Source organism: Mytilus californianus, unplaced genomic scaffold (assembly GCF_021869535.1).
Source record: "Mytilus californianus isolate M0D057914Y unplaced genomic scaffold, xbMytCali1.0.p SCAF_5, whole genome shotgun sequence".
Taxonomy (NCBI): Eukaryota; Metazoa; Mollusca; class Bivalvia; order Mytilida; family Mytilidae; genus Mytilus; species Mytilus californianus.
This window is the reverse complement of record NW_026262701.1, coordinates 113,215,451-113,231,768: the sequence shown is the minus strand read 5'-3', so window position 1 is coordinate 113,231,768 and position 16,318 is coordinate 113,215,451. Positions and strand designations below refer to the sequence as shown.

At 32.0% G+C, this 16,318-nt stretch overlaps 1 protein-coding gene across 13 annotated transcripts in view; it reads right to left on the bottom strand.

The window, feature by feature from the left end:
* Positions 1-6,548: 6,548 nt before the first annotated feature.
* Positions 6,549-16,318, bottom strand: part of LOC127700676 (prion-like-(Q/N-rich) domain-bearing protein 25) — a 51,609-nt gene continuing 41,839 nt past the window's right edge. For all 13 annotated transcript variants that reach the window (XM_052204257.1, XM_052204251.1, XM_052204256.1 and 10 more), the window contains 3 exons: positions 13,100-13,243; positions 9,778-9,906; positions 6,549-8,989 (listed from right to left, as the gene is read on the bottom strand). In XM_052204257.1, coding sequence (XP_052060217.1) covers positions 8,904-8,989; positions 9,778-9,906; positions 13,100-13,243 — 359 coding nt within the window. In that variant the 3' untranslated portion in view covers positions 6,549-8,903. The remainder of the gene's footprint in view (positions 8,990-9,777; positions 9,907-13,099; positions 13,244-16,318) is intronic.

The following is a 16,318-nucleotide window of genomic DNA, read 5'->3' as shown; positions in this document are numbered from 1 at the left end:
CTCAGCACTTTTCTCAACACAGTATTGGTCTCAGTGAAAAATTTCTATTCTTGGTGATAAAAATCAAACGTATTAATCAAAAGCTTCAAAATAGTGTAATATAACTGAAGTCTGATTGATTTTGATTTCCCTTGCTATCTTCAGTATACTGTGACATAAGGATATAAAGAATTCTTATGACACCATTAATGCTATACTGGGTTATTGTGAAAACCTTGGCTATAATAAATTCTTGTATGTCCCCATTACCTAAAGTACTTTATTACTCTGTTTTAAAAATTGAAGCCAAATAGTATCATGACCAACTTCCAACGGAGCTTGTTTATGTTATCCATGCCCACCGTCATTTTACATTAAATTTATGAAATTTTGGAAGTCTTTTCGAATAATTCTCTAGAAAATATTTCAATGGGTTTCAAAATTTATATTGTAAATATACACACTGCAGTTATTCATAGATAAATAAAAAAATATATTGTACCCTTACATCCAATCACAGCGCTCCTAAGCTGACTTTCTTCACCTGCCTTGGGTACACAAAAGGCCAACCTAATGCTAGGAAAATGTAATAGTACCGTTTTCCCTACATGTCTATATGTACACATGATATGTGCTTGTATTGTAATTACTTTTATCATTTTATTAATGAAAAGGTTATAAATAGCTCTTCAACTGTTTCACGGTAGGTATAGTGTCCGGCTGGGATCGTGGTTTTTTGAGTGATTTGATCGGGTTTTTCCGAGTGTGACCACTTTTTTTTCGAGTGAATATGATAAAAAATGTAAACAAACCGACTTCCTTTCTGGTAAAACGTGAAAAAAGATGCTAGAACCTTATATACAAGATCATAGAAGGTAAATTAGTAATTTTGATAAAAAGTTATTATCAACCCTAAATTATTTTGTTCTAAAAACGTTTAATATAGCCTTACAATGCTTCATTCCAAAATATAGTTTAAAGCCATTTTTATACACATACCAATGCAAATGTCAACGGAAATGTGCACATGGAATCTATGTATACTTAGATAAACAAACACTTTACAAAAATTCTTGTTTTTGCATTGAAAAGGACATTTTGGAGAGTAAATTCATTTTTATATGTCCGTTTTTATTTTCGAGAGCAGTCCGTGTTTTTTCGAGTGTGTCCTTGTTTTATCGAGTGAAAGAACAAAATTCCTATGGCTTAAAATGTAATATGTCAGTGCATTTACGTTTAAAAAAACAATGAAAAGGTTCAAATAAAGTACTTTTCAACGCAACGCGCCGGAAACAGTGCATTATTTTCGCCATGTTTTCTGCAGTTTATGTTCAGACCTTTAAGTTTTTGAAGTATACTGATATTTCTATATGAAGATAACATCAAAAGCAAAATATTCTTAGCTTGAAAACGTGTTTCTCTGAACAGTTAGATTAAAGGCTATTTGAAATTTCCTGATATTTTGTCATAGGGGGACACATATTCGCCGTTTTTATACATCTATTTAAAACCAAATAACTGCAGCTTTAAACAATATTTATCAAATCAATTTCATTATAGATGAATAGCAGACATTTCAAAGGTGTTAAGAACTTAAATTTAGGGCAATCAGTCAAAGAATTACTAAGAAATCTTTTTTTTTTCATTCAGGAAATTGGCCGAAAATCGTTGTCCGTTTTTCGGTCCTTTGCGGTAAGTGCCGAAATTTTTTCTAAGTTTAAAAAAAAATCACATTTGTTATAAAAATATAATTTACCGGCATATTTCTTCCATTTCAGCAATTCTTTGAAGTTTCTACACCTCAAAATCATAAAACGGCGAAATTGTGTCCCCGGCGAATATGTGCGCCCCACTCTATCAACACGTACATTTCATAAAAAGTCATCCTTCATTTGCATTCAGAAATCTTCATGTTAGTGTACCGATATGGATTTCATACAGTAAATATTTAGTGATGTAAACAATCTTTATGTGAGCTCATACATGTTGGACTTAGACGTACGTACACATAGTGTGTAAAGCAGGAATATGTGTTTTTTGACAGAAAATATGATTTTTATCCTTAATGTTTCATTTACTACATTGTATGTGTCTTGATGGAAATATTAGCTATCTTGGTGTAATCAGGAAAGTACAGAATTTTACACCGGTGTTGAAAATATATACACCCTGAAGCGCAGCCGAAGATCGTATACATTACCAACACCGATGTAAAATTCCATACACCCCTGACTGTACCGAGATAACGAATTTATTTCTTATTTAGCGTTCGTTTACTTATTTTATTCCCGGGAATAAAATTGGAAAAAAAAATCTTATGACCAACTTCAAGTACACATTTTCAACACCGACTTTGCTGTATATTTTTAAAATATTATCTATTTAATTTTTTTTATATTTGTGGAAAATTTGAAAATTTTATGTTTTGGGGAATATTGGAGAATACTTTTTTTTCTTCACTCGGATTTTTTTTTTATCAGCATCCAAAATTGTAATTTTCATAATTTTGGCAAACATTTTTTTTGGAAAATTTTGGCATATTTGTTTTATCCCCTGGTAAACTAGGGTGGGGTGTTATTTACACCAGGGTAATTACCCAATCAGACTCCAAGATTCTTGCATTCTTGCATCATAAGAAATAATGTTTTATCGTTCTAGAAAATGAAATCAAGAACAATGTTCAATTGCGCCTACTGTGAAGAGGAGTCTGATCAAGCGAAAAAAAAATTGACAATGTATATTTGTGAGGTGAACGCATATTATATACACATTTTTTTTTTTTTTTTATAATATCAAAAGGATCGTATTGAAGCTTACAGATTATTTATTTCGTTGTTTATTGAATACATTGGACAAGTCCCCGAGTTTATCATCATCTCAGTAGTCAGTACTTCGGTATTGACATGATTTAAAACAAACCTTTCTAAAATTATTTACCTCCAATGGGGACAGTGGAATAGAAATATGGTCACTTAAGTCCTCTTCCGACCGACCCTTGTCAAAGTGGGACGTCCGTTTGGCTGTGTGTGATGTTAAAGTACGCAGCCACGTCAAGTCAGAATGGGGCGTGTAGAGAGAGTGATACGCTCATTGCACGTTGAGAACCCTTGCAACAGCTCTTTGAAGGGTCCGTAGGTGGCCTGTTGCAAGCCAAAATTTCTGTCCATATCCAATATACTCACGTTTTTAATGGCAGTCTAAATTTTAGTAGAATATTTGGGTTTATATTGAATTTTTCTGATTGTTTACTCCCCCTTCCTAAGTTTGCTTGCTCCTATTTTTTTCGTCAATTAATATCATTTCATATCAATCAAAAATTATTATTGACTGTAAAAACAAAGGTAGCATGCAATGAAATTTAAAAAAAATCTGAGTTTCTGTACTCGGTTCTTAATTAGATATAAGAAGATGTGGTATGATTGCCAATGAGACAACTCTCCATTCAAGTCACAATTAGTAAAAGTAAACCATTATAGGTCAAAGTACGGTCTTCAACACGGAGCCTTGGCTCACACCGAACAGTAAGCTATAAAGGGCCCCAAAAATTACTAGTGTAAAACCATTCAAACGGGAAAACCAACGGTCTAATCTATATAAAAAACGAGAAACGAGAAACACATATGAACCACATCAACAAACGACAACTACTGAACATCAGATTCCTGACTTAGGACAGGTGCAAACAAATGCAGCGGGTTTAAACGTTTTAATGGTACCAAACCTTCACCCTTTTTCTGAAACAATAGTGTAACATCACAACATAGAAAGACACACTATAAAATATCAACTGAAATTATAGCTTAACTCAATCAAAGGACAATCGGTTCTTAAGACCGTTTTAAAACGGACACATTGATTTCCTAAGTATATATCGTAATACTGCTAGGTTATGGTAAAATGTTCTCAGAACAGAAAGTTATCATTAAATTGAAAAGATTAAATTTTATCAACTTTGTAATATTTTTTTTTGTGAATTATTGGGAATATATAATATAGTCCCTCACTTAATTACAGTTATAAACTAGAAAAAGTCAGTTTTTAAGGTCAAGAATGCCATATATTTCATTCGCATTTTCTTTAAAAAAACCCAGACGTTTTAACTGTTGCTCTCGAAAAAACACGGACAATGCAAAACACTGAATTTTAGGTTAAATACAACGAAATTATGCGTCTTTTGTGTTTAAAACATGTTTAGTATTCAAAATAAGATGGACAGTCATGAATAAAACTATTATAATTGCGAAATAGCAGTTAATTGACATGATCGCATGTTTTATCACTCGGAAAAACCCGATCTACACTTGCAAAAAGTGGACCTATTAACTCGAAATACTTTCAAATAGTCGACTTTGGGCGTTCCTGATGAAGGTAAATCCAGAAAAGCGCTTTGGACGCATTAGAATTATATAAAGTGTTGTTTCCATTTTTTTATATCATACTATGCATGGTTTTTTGTCTTGTTTCTCTCTCTCTCTCTCTCTCTCTCTCTCTCTCTCTCTCTCTCTCTCTCTCTCTCACTTGCTTGATTATGCTTATTTATCTTGCTTGCTTACTTGTGTGCCACTATAGATGTTATATGTGAATGCCTGTCTGTCCATGAAGAAGAAGAAAAAATAAACTATAAAACAATAACTAAATTGGGCCATTTCTTTGAGATGCCCTCGGGCAAAAGTTGCATTATATATTGTTTAAATTGATATGAAGTCCCGACAAATGAAAATAGATATCTTCACTACAGTAGATGATTTCAAATGTGTAACTGAGCAGTGTTGAGTGAAGGGTAACACATATAATTTCGGTATTTGTTAATTTTTCCCTCCCGCAGTGATTAAAGGATTGAATCTCATAATTTAGAAAAGAAAAAAAAATCTGATACAAAAGATGCCTACAATTTATATATACATGAGGGTCTGGATTGGGTGGGTGGTGTGTGTGTGTGTGTGGGGGTGGGTCCTTCATTTCTGTATTCTTTAATGTTTTAAGCAATTTTTCTCTATTCTTTATATTTTTTGGGCCATTTTTCTCTATTCTTTTTTTTTCTGCCCAGTATTCTCTATTCTGTAGTAAACCCCCATCTACACCCTCATATATCGATGTGCTACTAGACTTTAGAACTTCCCCATTTGGACATTTTGTCTGTTATTTTCTATGGGTAAAAACAACCACTGTTGTCCAATTGTTATGATGAACCTTAAAAGTTCAGTAGCAAATATTTCATGCGGAATAAGGACTAGAATACATCAGTAAATTAGTATTGACCGAAATCCAACGGTTTGATAAATTTGAGTGCATCCTTAATATGGAACATGAAAAGGGAATGAAGGATGTCGTACAAAAATAAAGCTGAACAAAGGCCAACATCTTAAGATAGGCTATGAAAGCCACGTCAGACGAATTTGTGTTACAATTGATCGAAACAATGTAATTTTGATTATACCTTGACATTGTAAATAGTGATACTTTGTTTTTTCCACTTAATCCTATTTGAACCCTCTGATTCTGAAGGGGCGTGTCAAATTAGTCATGCTCTATTAACTTTGAGTAAAAAGAACCAGGTCGAAAATTTCAGTTCTGATATATGTCAGTCTTATAAATGGAAGAAGTGATTGGTTCGGGCTTAAACCTTAAAAGAATGTTAAAGATGTATATATAAAATTGTACAGTAAAATCCTTATTAGCCACAATATACGAATACTACATGTAAATTCTAGTGAATTAAATCTTTTTACAAACTGTAGTTTGCATTATTATCAGAGTAAATAATTACCTTGTACATGTTATGCCTTGAGGGACATTTCATTAAAAATTGGTATCTTCCGGGTTCAGTCCTACATCTAAACCCGTTTAGAGTGAAATTTCTTATCTTTTTTCAGTTTTAAAATGGCCAGGAATAGCTGTAAATCTGTCATGGCATGCTGATTAAGCATACATACTATGTTGAAACCAAAAACTGAGTGCTTAAACGCTTTAGAGGTTTTTTTGTCCGTTTCTAAATATAAATAAGAAGATGTGGTACGAGTGCCAACGAGACAACTCTCCATCCAAGTCACGATGTATAAAAAGAAAACAATTATAGGTCAAAGTACGGCCTTCAACACGGAGCTTTGGCTCACACCGATCAGCAAGCTATGAAGGGCCCCAAAATGACTAGTGTAAAACAATTCAAACATGAAAACCAACGGTCTAATCTATATAGAAAACGAGAAAGGAGAAAAACTTATGAACCACACCAACAAACGACAACCACTGAACAACAGGCTCCTGACTTAAGACAGATGCATACAAATGCAGCGGGTTTAAACGTTTTAACAGGCGTCAACCTTCACCATAACCTGAAACAGTAGTGTAACATTACAACACAAAAATACACACTATAAAATATCAATTGAAATGGCTTAACTCGATCAATAAGACATACAAACAAAAACAAGTAAACATACACTGAACGAATAAGTTTGATTTATGACACAATATAGATACAATATTAATAAAAAAAGATGTAGGAACAATGTCAAAATGACAACTTTAACCTGGGACAAAATGGCGTTAAATAAAATAACGTACACAGGTAAATTTAAATATAATAATTTTGTTGTTAGGAGTACGAAAACATTTTTTACAAAATAAATAAATTTGTTGTTCACAGTACGAGTACAGAAGTGAAAATTTATCTTCATACTAAATACTTTTCAAAGGTGGTACTTATTAAAAATAGTGAGACGAGATATAACACAAAATAAGTAAACATTGAGTAACAGAAATGCATTACAAATTGTGTCAACAGGTCAAATTACAAGAAAGTACGATTTGAGAGTACTCGCAGTTACTGAAAGCTAGTTAAAAGCCAAAAACAATTAATAATAAAAAATCATGCATCAGAGACTAAAATCAATTAAAACACATCCCAGGGATTTAGTGTTTTAACGCCATGGACAGTCAAAGAAGACTTGTGCAATGCCAAAATAAAAGTATCGACAGGCAGTAGGATAGTTAGGATTTAACCTTATAATAAATATGTATCATGTAATTTATAGATAAAGCAATCTCTAATAGAAAATAAACGTGGATGTGTGTTTATACATCCCAAAAACCATTCGAAAAGAATACAAATTTAGTTATGTTTTAATTTGTTGATGACAAAATCGATGTTAGTGCCAATGTAAACAATATTTAAAGATCTTATTACACCATTAATACGATAACCTTTACTAATAAGTTTGTTTAAAGGTTCGATGAGTTTACACGGATCACGTAGTGACTTCCGCGCTTTTAGTACAATTATATTACCGAAAAATTTAGGATGTGAAATACCGTTTATAATAATTTTTCTACAGGTACAGCCAAATTTACTTATCAAATCTTTGTATCTATGAAAGAATTTAGTAAATGTTTTAAATAATTTATGGTAACGAAATCCCTGACTTAATAATTTACCAGTGATGCATGGATTACGTTCATTAATATCTATGACATAACTACACACACAGGCATAGCGAACGAGTTGGGATATATAAAGACCACTTAAAGACAGAAGAACATCTAAATGACAAATTACATATCTAGTAATAAAAAATAAGTATTTAAAAGAATGATGAAATTGAAAAGGAACTTCAGTTTTACATATTATACAAATTTTATATACATTTGATATCCAAATATAAACCACTTTTAATATCCTATTCTAAGACTTACATAAGAACATAAAATTGATAGGTTCCAGTTTCACTATTTTTTTTTTAATTGACTAAATATAATGCAACATTTTCTTGATGTGTCGACTCCACTGAAAAAAAGAAATTGTATGCCCTCTTCTTCATATTATATTACATATAAAAAAAAAAAATACAAAAAGTCAAAAACAACATTACACAAAAATCATTGACAATCATTGACCAACACGAATCCCACTAAAAATGGCGTTTATTAACTATTTTCGATTATCGCATATACATGTCTTTTATGATTATAAACCCTTAATAGGTCATTTCAGAATCTAATGCATTCTAGGAAATATTTTCAAAAGCGTACACCAGATCGTTACGATGGGCTAACCATATCCTAAACAATGGAAATTCAACCAATGACGTGACGTTGTTTTCATTTTGGGGTACGAACAATCAAATTACCCAGAATGCATTAGATTCTGAAACTTCGAATTGCTTCCTTCAAAACTTGGATTGTCTGCAGAAATATAGTTTCTTATAGAGTATTTTGATATAATAAGAATACATGTAATTAAAGGTGTTTTATAATATTTTTTGATAAAATTAGAAAATAAATATGTTATAAAGAGCAGATAAACAAATTAAACATGTAATTAAATGAAATAAATGGTTGATATTCAAATAAAATAATGGAGTTATTAAATGTTAATACAATAGTTGCCTCAAGCAAAACCTGATAACTATTGATTAACTTTTGACCTCGTCTTCGTGTATTTCAAATGTATGAACCCCTTATCTTACGGATATTTAAAAAAAACCTCCAAAGTACCTTTACAATTACCACAGAAAACGATAATGACAGAGCGGCAGTATGGTAACTTAATTGAAAATTGTAATTATTTAAAATAACAAACCACTTATATTAAAACAAAGTATTGCTTCTCAGTTGTTTTCAACATATTTTGAAATTGATTGTACAGCTTTTCTTTTTTAAATAAAATACATACATTTATATTAATTGAGATTTTCGACCAATCCTTCCTGTTTTAAACAGATTTACGTTCTCTAAATTAAATTATATATACATAAATACAAAATGATAATTCATTTTTTTTTGCGTTTTTCAAAAACGTTTTGAGATTATAGTTTGCACTTCACAGTGATTTTAACTTCGACATTTCACAAAAATGAACTAGTAAATGAACTAATAAACTCCAGTAAGCAGTTGATTGACAATATAATCCAGTTCTAGAAGTCGGTCTATGTCAGGCTCATGTATACTATAGTACCAATGACGCATACAATCGTCAACAGAAGATTTGGTGACGTCACTGTTACTCCATTACCTAAACAAAACAAAAAAAACCAAACAAGTCCAATATTTAAAATGTAGTTAAGTTGTCATGCATGTAAATATTCATTTTGGAAGTACTAGTATGGTTTACCATGCAGGAAAGAAGTGTTATTTCAATGTCAGATTTTTTACGGAAATAGTATGTACACAACTACATTCTTTGATTCTTTCTTCCCGGTTTAACCGATTTATTGATAAAAGACCTAATAATTAAACTGGTGTTTTTTAATCATTCTGTTATTATTAGAAATTAAAAGGCCTTGCTTGAAGGAATTTAGCTATCAGTTCTATTACTGCCGTATAATTAAAAAAAATATTAGGTATTATTAAGTTAAATCAGATGATTATTTCCCTTGGAAATTATGAGAATGTAAGAAGGTACATGTACATCAAAGAAAGCTTTGATTGTTTCGGGTTTTGTAAAAAAAAAACCAAACCGACATTTGACAAAAAACTTTAAAATTTACAAAAAAAAAAAAAAAATTAATAAAACTACAGCTAAGAAACATTGTTTTATTTAATGCTATTTTGCCCCTGTCCTTTTTCTTCAGCGAGAACATAATAACAAAACTATTCAAACCTGTAAACTGTTTCCCGTTGAAAACAAAATTTCGTTCAGAAGTGAATGGTTATTCCCCATATGGTTCAAGTATACTTGACTCTGCTTTTTGGCCTTGACACAATCATACAATCACATGTACTACTGCCACATTAAAACCAAGCTTATTTTTTTATGAATAGCATTGTGTAATAAAACTGGTCAAAAGTAGGAAATCTTACATTTTCCGTTTTCATCAGCGCCATTTTTACACTGACATTTAAATACATCATTCACTTTCTTGCATTCAGCGTTATCAACACATTCATTTACATGTCCATTTTCCATACAGATAATATCGTGAAGCTTTCCTGAAACATATACAATATACAGTAGAACCACGTTCTACAATGCTAAAATACTAAATATATCAGGTGGTTATCCCTAAAAATCATTGTTGCAACGTGAGCTGCAAAACTAAACAAAATGAATGATATATTTAAGGTTATATATAATTCTTTTTTTATATTTAACTTTACAACAGACGTTCTCCATCATCTAAAAACAAAAATTCTTAAATTCTTACATTGAAGAACAAACATTTGCTGACGTAATTTTGTAGATCTAGAATTGTTGGACTAAATTTGAGACGAATATATATATATACGTCTAAATATTTGACAACTTTACGACAAACGTTCTCCATTGGATAACCTGTGGTTATACAGGACTAACCCCATAGTTATATATATTTCGTCTCAAAGTAAGCCCAACAATGTTAGCGTTAGCAAATGTTTGTTCTTCCCTCTAAGTAGGCTTCATTGATACGATCACTCCAATGTTTAGAGAATTATGTTTGACGAAGTACGGAAAACCCATTGATATATATACATGTATGTACAAGGCAATGCACTAAAAAAATAAGATATGTCATTTTTAAATAAGTAAATTTTAATCAACTTCTTTTCTTTTGTTTTCTAGAATTGATTCACCTTAATAGTAAACTGACGGTGTCTTTTTTTCTGTTCATAACAACCTCTTGAGAAATTTCAAACATAATGATGAAAGCTTATATCTAATTAGCATTTACCGTTTTCTTTGTTGGAAAATGTACCATAAATACAAAGCATAAATAACAAATGATGGTTTGATTCGATACACGAGAAGAATTGAAGCCCCTTTAACCTACCTACAATTGTATATCCCTGGGTTGAATGATCTCAAATTCATTTATTCCGCAGATTCAAAAGTTAAAAAAGTCATCTGAAAAATTGGAACTCGTCCTTTCTGTCGTATTTATCAGAAATAAATGGGCGCAAGACGTTTGCGCTTTTTTTTTTACCTGTAACACGAAGGGACATTTGCGCTTTAAAATTTGATACACCTGCACAAAATTGACAGGACATTAGCGTGTTTTACCGTTGATAATTTACCTGTTCACTTATTCTTTGAAAGTTCTTCCGAACAAACAACAAAATCAGAAAAAATATTCGGGTAAACCAGACATATAATAAAAAAATATAGTATATGTTTCTGGGTAAACGATAGAGAAAACGAAACTTTTATGGATAGACCATTTAAATTTTGCCCTGAATTCTCCAATTTGCTTTATAATTCGTGGATTTAAAATTCGAAACTATATTCTTCTTGTGTTTATTCTGTTGCATGAATAGTCCGAGGAATTGTACCGTCATAGTTTATCGAAGCTTGTTTCAATTTAGTTGACTTTTAGAAAGAGTCATGGTTGTTATAAGGAATTTACTTCCATCCATCCTCTTGAGGAAAGCTTGATTCTTTTAGCAGTATATAAATATGATTATGAATGTTTTGTGTTTTGTGTTTTTTTTATATTAAATGATTTTTTAAACTTTTTTACCATGATAACTCATATGTTATGGTGATAAGGCACAAATGTCCTATTGAAAAAGTGCAAATGTCCTAAATATTAAAGCGTCGGTAGTGTTAATTAAGGTAACAATCTATTGTCAAATAATCATTTAAAAAAATTAACGCCATTAGGGACGATGTTTCGTTCCGTTTTTGTTAATTTTCCTTTTTTTTGACGGCCATGTTTCTTCAGTCCCTTCAATCGGTAGGTCTATTCACAACTCGTTCGCTATGACCGTGTAAGTTTTATATGAACGGTATATATAAATAAATGTACGGTATACTTTTGTACCGTTACTTACCTATTCACGATAAATGTTTCTATCGTGAATAGGTAAGTAACGGTACAAAAGTATTATGATCGGATCTGGGATTGGACCGTGAATAATATTATATGCAATTCAACTTCAAAATCTTGGAAAAATTTCGATATATTATCAAAAAGCGAAATTGAAGAAAATGTGTCAGTCAAAATTGTTCGACATAATGATCAATATTTGAATATCATAGTTTAAGAGTTCACCGTTTTGAAAAAAAATATAAAAGACAAATTGAATTCAAGGAATTAATTGGCAAAGCAACGGACTGAACTTGCATGACTTATTCCGGTTTACCCTTGTGAAAAATGGCTTTGATGGTTCAATGCCATTGAATCGGTTGAATCGGAATCTTATATAGCGCAACGCCGACTAATCGGTGGAGCTCTATATTAATCAATGTATGTCCGTCCGTCCGTCAATTTTTTTTATAACGTATGAAAAGTCGATGATTTAAAAAGTATAAATGATTATACTCGGCTTATGAATATTGCGTTTATATAATGAGTCACAATTAAAAGGGGACAACAACTATTCGCTGAGGGAGCATTGAGCTTTAATTATTATCCAACAGGTGCACCAATGCAAGTGGACATGATACCCCATCAGAAATCAGAAATAATGTCCTGCATGTTATTGAATGAACAAAACATATCATTCAACAATATATATATATAAGTATTGCAGGAAAAGAGTAAACAAATAAACTAATTTAAAAAAGAACCGTACACGCGTCTGATACTTGTAATAGAGCCAGTTACAACCATAGTATTAGTTTTATACAATCACTAAGGGCAATAGCCATCTATTTGATTGTGTTCAAAGGTATGATGGTCTCTATCAAAGACATTATTTCTTACTACTTTTGGATTGTTGAATCAAAATCGTCGAATAATCAATAGATACGAATGCAATCACTTAGATTTTGACGATTTAAGTCTAGACAAGCGCTTCGGAAGGACAATTCATTTATATAGTGTTATTTCCTATAGTTCAAGAACAGTTGATCTAAAAATCGTTAAAATTGATGCATAGCTGATCTACATTATCACAATACTAACACAGGTTGAAATATTTGGTAAGAATTTGTTAAAGTATTTATCGTATAATTACTGTCTAAAGAAAATTTCTTGCGTCTGAGGCGCTTTAATTAATCTATCTTCAGTAGGAACATTCAAAATAAAAATTGATTAAATACTTAATGGCTGAAAACTTGAATATCCCAAGATATAATCTGATCGAAGGACGGACAGGAAGACTGAAAACAGTATTAATACCACAATATCTCCGTTTACCACGGACATATACAATAAAGTCACATATTTAGATGCAATGTTTTACTTATTATATTAATACGTACTTGCAAGACACGTGTTGATTGAAGGATAGCTATCACTGTTACACATGCACTTATTGGGTCCGGATCCGTGTTGTTTACATACAGCCATTGAAACAGCACACGGTTTGTCTTTTTCAATTGTGCATTCCAAATTTAGAGCTATTTCTGGTAGAGAAAGCATTAGTATTAGATCGCTACTTCATTTTTTGATATCGTTGAGTTTATATAATATTTGTACACCTGATATTATTCGTTACACCGTGTACTGTTGACCTTGTACGATATATATGGAGTTCGATTGAACCCCCTATTGAATTTACTGACTCCTTATATATCGTATTAGGTCACCAGGACACTGTGTAACAAATTTATCTTACCGACTATCTTAACATGTGGCATTTAGACTAGTGGCCTATCAAAGTGATCATGTCTTCAATATTAATAACATACTTCCATTGGTCTGTACAAAAACAAATGCCAACAATAACAACTTGTTAGCTTTAATGTGTTTTCTGCATTTATTGCCAGTCGTTCGTCATCAATTTCTGCATCTGTTGTTTGGGCAAAACGTTTCAGATTTTTCTTCAACGTCATGTTGTTTTTAAAGAGGAACGTTACACTGCTACTTTCCGTATATTAAAATAAAACACGCCCACTAACCCAATATTAAATATACAGGGTCTCCACGTGTTTGCTTTTAACCAATGATATTCCTAGAAATGTATAGGAGGTAAGATAAAAGATGTATATTGTGGTTTGCAATACTTAAAGGATTATCTATTATGAGAGTCACTACTAGTATTGTGCTACGGAAATTGTTTAAAATAGTAAAATCTTCAATCCTATATTTATTTTTTTTCTGTCGTTTGATTGCAGTCTTAAAGTGAAATAAAACATTTATGAATTTGATACATCAGAATCGCTTTAATGAATGTACCATCATCATTTTGATTCTTCCTTATTCATGAATTTATAAACGAAAATTAAAAAAAAGTATGTTTTAAAACATGTCAGTGGCGAAGCACTGACTACTGTGCGGTTGCTATCCTCAGTGATTTTATGTTCAACAGAAGCGGTGTATGCCAATTAATCACCTCTACATTTCACTATTTTGAGAAAATGAACATGTTTATCAAGCAGATAACAAGTATTACACTGGCATTTCCCTAAACCTCAGAAAAATAATCATAATGTTGTTTTTTTTCATTCTCGTTGATCGTTTGCACGAATTAGTTTACAGCTTGCAAACCAGTAATGAAAAATGAAAAAAAAAAGAAAAATAAACCCATCCAACCTGTCCCTCATTAACGGAAACACGTTACCCCCTTTAACTGTAATTCACACTGATGGTTACTGTGTGTTGTTAACAAGACACGCCCGTCGAAGAGCTGTCGTTTGTATATTTCCTGTTGGTCTATAACCTACAATTTGTAGGGTTAGGCTATATTTATAGCATAAATGAAAACCCTAGCCAGGATAGAGGTCCGCCTTTTTGAAATTTCGTATCTGCCACAATGGCAAAATCACCCACTTTGGCCTCAATATTCTCAATCTTTATCAATATTGCAACTGTTTTTCGTACTTGCGATGTTATCTATGATTATAAATTGTAGGATTTTGAATCTGAAATTGATCAAAAGCCTGCAAAATGTCGAAAATCGCAATCATTTGGATGGTGTCGAGCTATATCCTGTCAACGCTTCCACCATTTTGTACTAGACTGGAATCATATGATCAAAACAATCTTTAAAAATATCAACCAATCAGATTGCCTGTTACAAATGACATTGGTTTCTGATGGTAAAGACGAAATGTCGTATGAACAGACATTTTTTTTGGGGGAAAAGGGTAAGTAAATTCTAAAATTATGCTTCAGGTGTTACGATACATGGTGAAATCGTTTCTTACACTTGTTTAAACAACAAAATACAATGCAGACATCATTGAAAACTTAAATTAATGACGAATTTAATGAATTTAAGATTGGCCACATGTGACTATGCGCTTTTTTGCGCTGAGCCATAAAAAAAAATGGAGACCTTTTTTTTCGGAGAATGTTTTGCTCGAGTTATCGTCAATTACATATTTCCGGTTTCTGTTTCCAAATATCATATTATGAGAAATAGGTATTCAATAGGTTTAAAGAGGTATAATACAACATGTTTGGGGTTGTTTTGTGTAGAAATCAGTACTATTTCTGTTACTGAACAAGATCATCTGCTGGCTAAATGGTATATAACCAAACACAACTCGAAGAGTCAGCATTTCCGATCGATAACAGTATATCACTTCAAGCACTTGTAACTTATATAATGCTTAGCTTATCATATTTGTGTTATTATTTGTTTGAGATGAAGAACAACACAATAAAATGATAATACATTTAATAAATATTTCATAGTTGTCAGAATTTATCTTTACGTTGAATGTTGCACCCAGACTCAGGCTGTTAGAGTAAAATGCAGAGATAATGTGCCCAACCGTAGTAAAAGCAATATAAATTCAATGAATAATTTCTGTTCTGACATTTTATTATACCCCGCTCTAAAGGGGGGTGAGGGGGGGGGGGGGGGGGGTATACTGTTTTACCTTTGCTGTATGTGTGTTTGTCTGTCCGTCCGTTCGTACCTCTGTCTGTCCATTAAAACGACATGTTTTGTCATTCTTTTTTTCTGCAACTTCTCATCACAGGCGCTTGACATATGTCACAAGCCTTCTATAGGTACGCTTTATCGTGGGATACGTTTTTGGACCAAGTCGACATCACCTTCCTGTTTGACGACTGTTTAGTTTTCAACCTTGGCTTTTGACACACAACGTTTGTGGGACCTTGTTTGAAAATTCATAATTATGTGACAGTATTAATTGTATTTGCGATTCTCCTTACAGTTAGATAACACGGATACTGCAGATACAGATAGTGACGTAACGGTTTGGGAAATAAGTGACGAAAGGGATTCTGATATCATAGGCCCATCACCAGGTAAAAGCATATCATTTTTTCCACAAGCTGAAAAAAAATACTTGCTCAGAGCATGTAGATACAGTTCTGAGAATCATAAAGGTGCATTTGCTTTAACATGAGATCTCACATAATTTTGTTGTTCATACCCTTATTTTGAATTCAAAGACAAACTAGTCTTAGCAAATTATTTTTGTTTCCATTGTATATTGTGAAAAATTCATATAAAATGGGGGTGGGGGGTTTGTGTGTGTAGAAACCTTAGAAGAACGATGTAT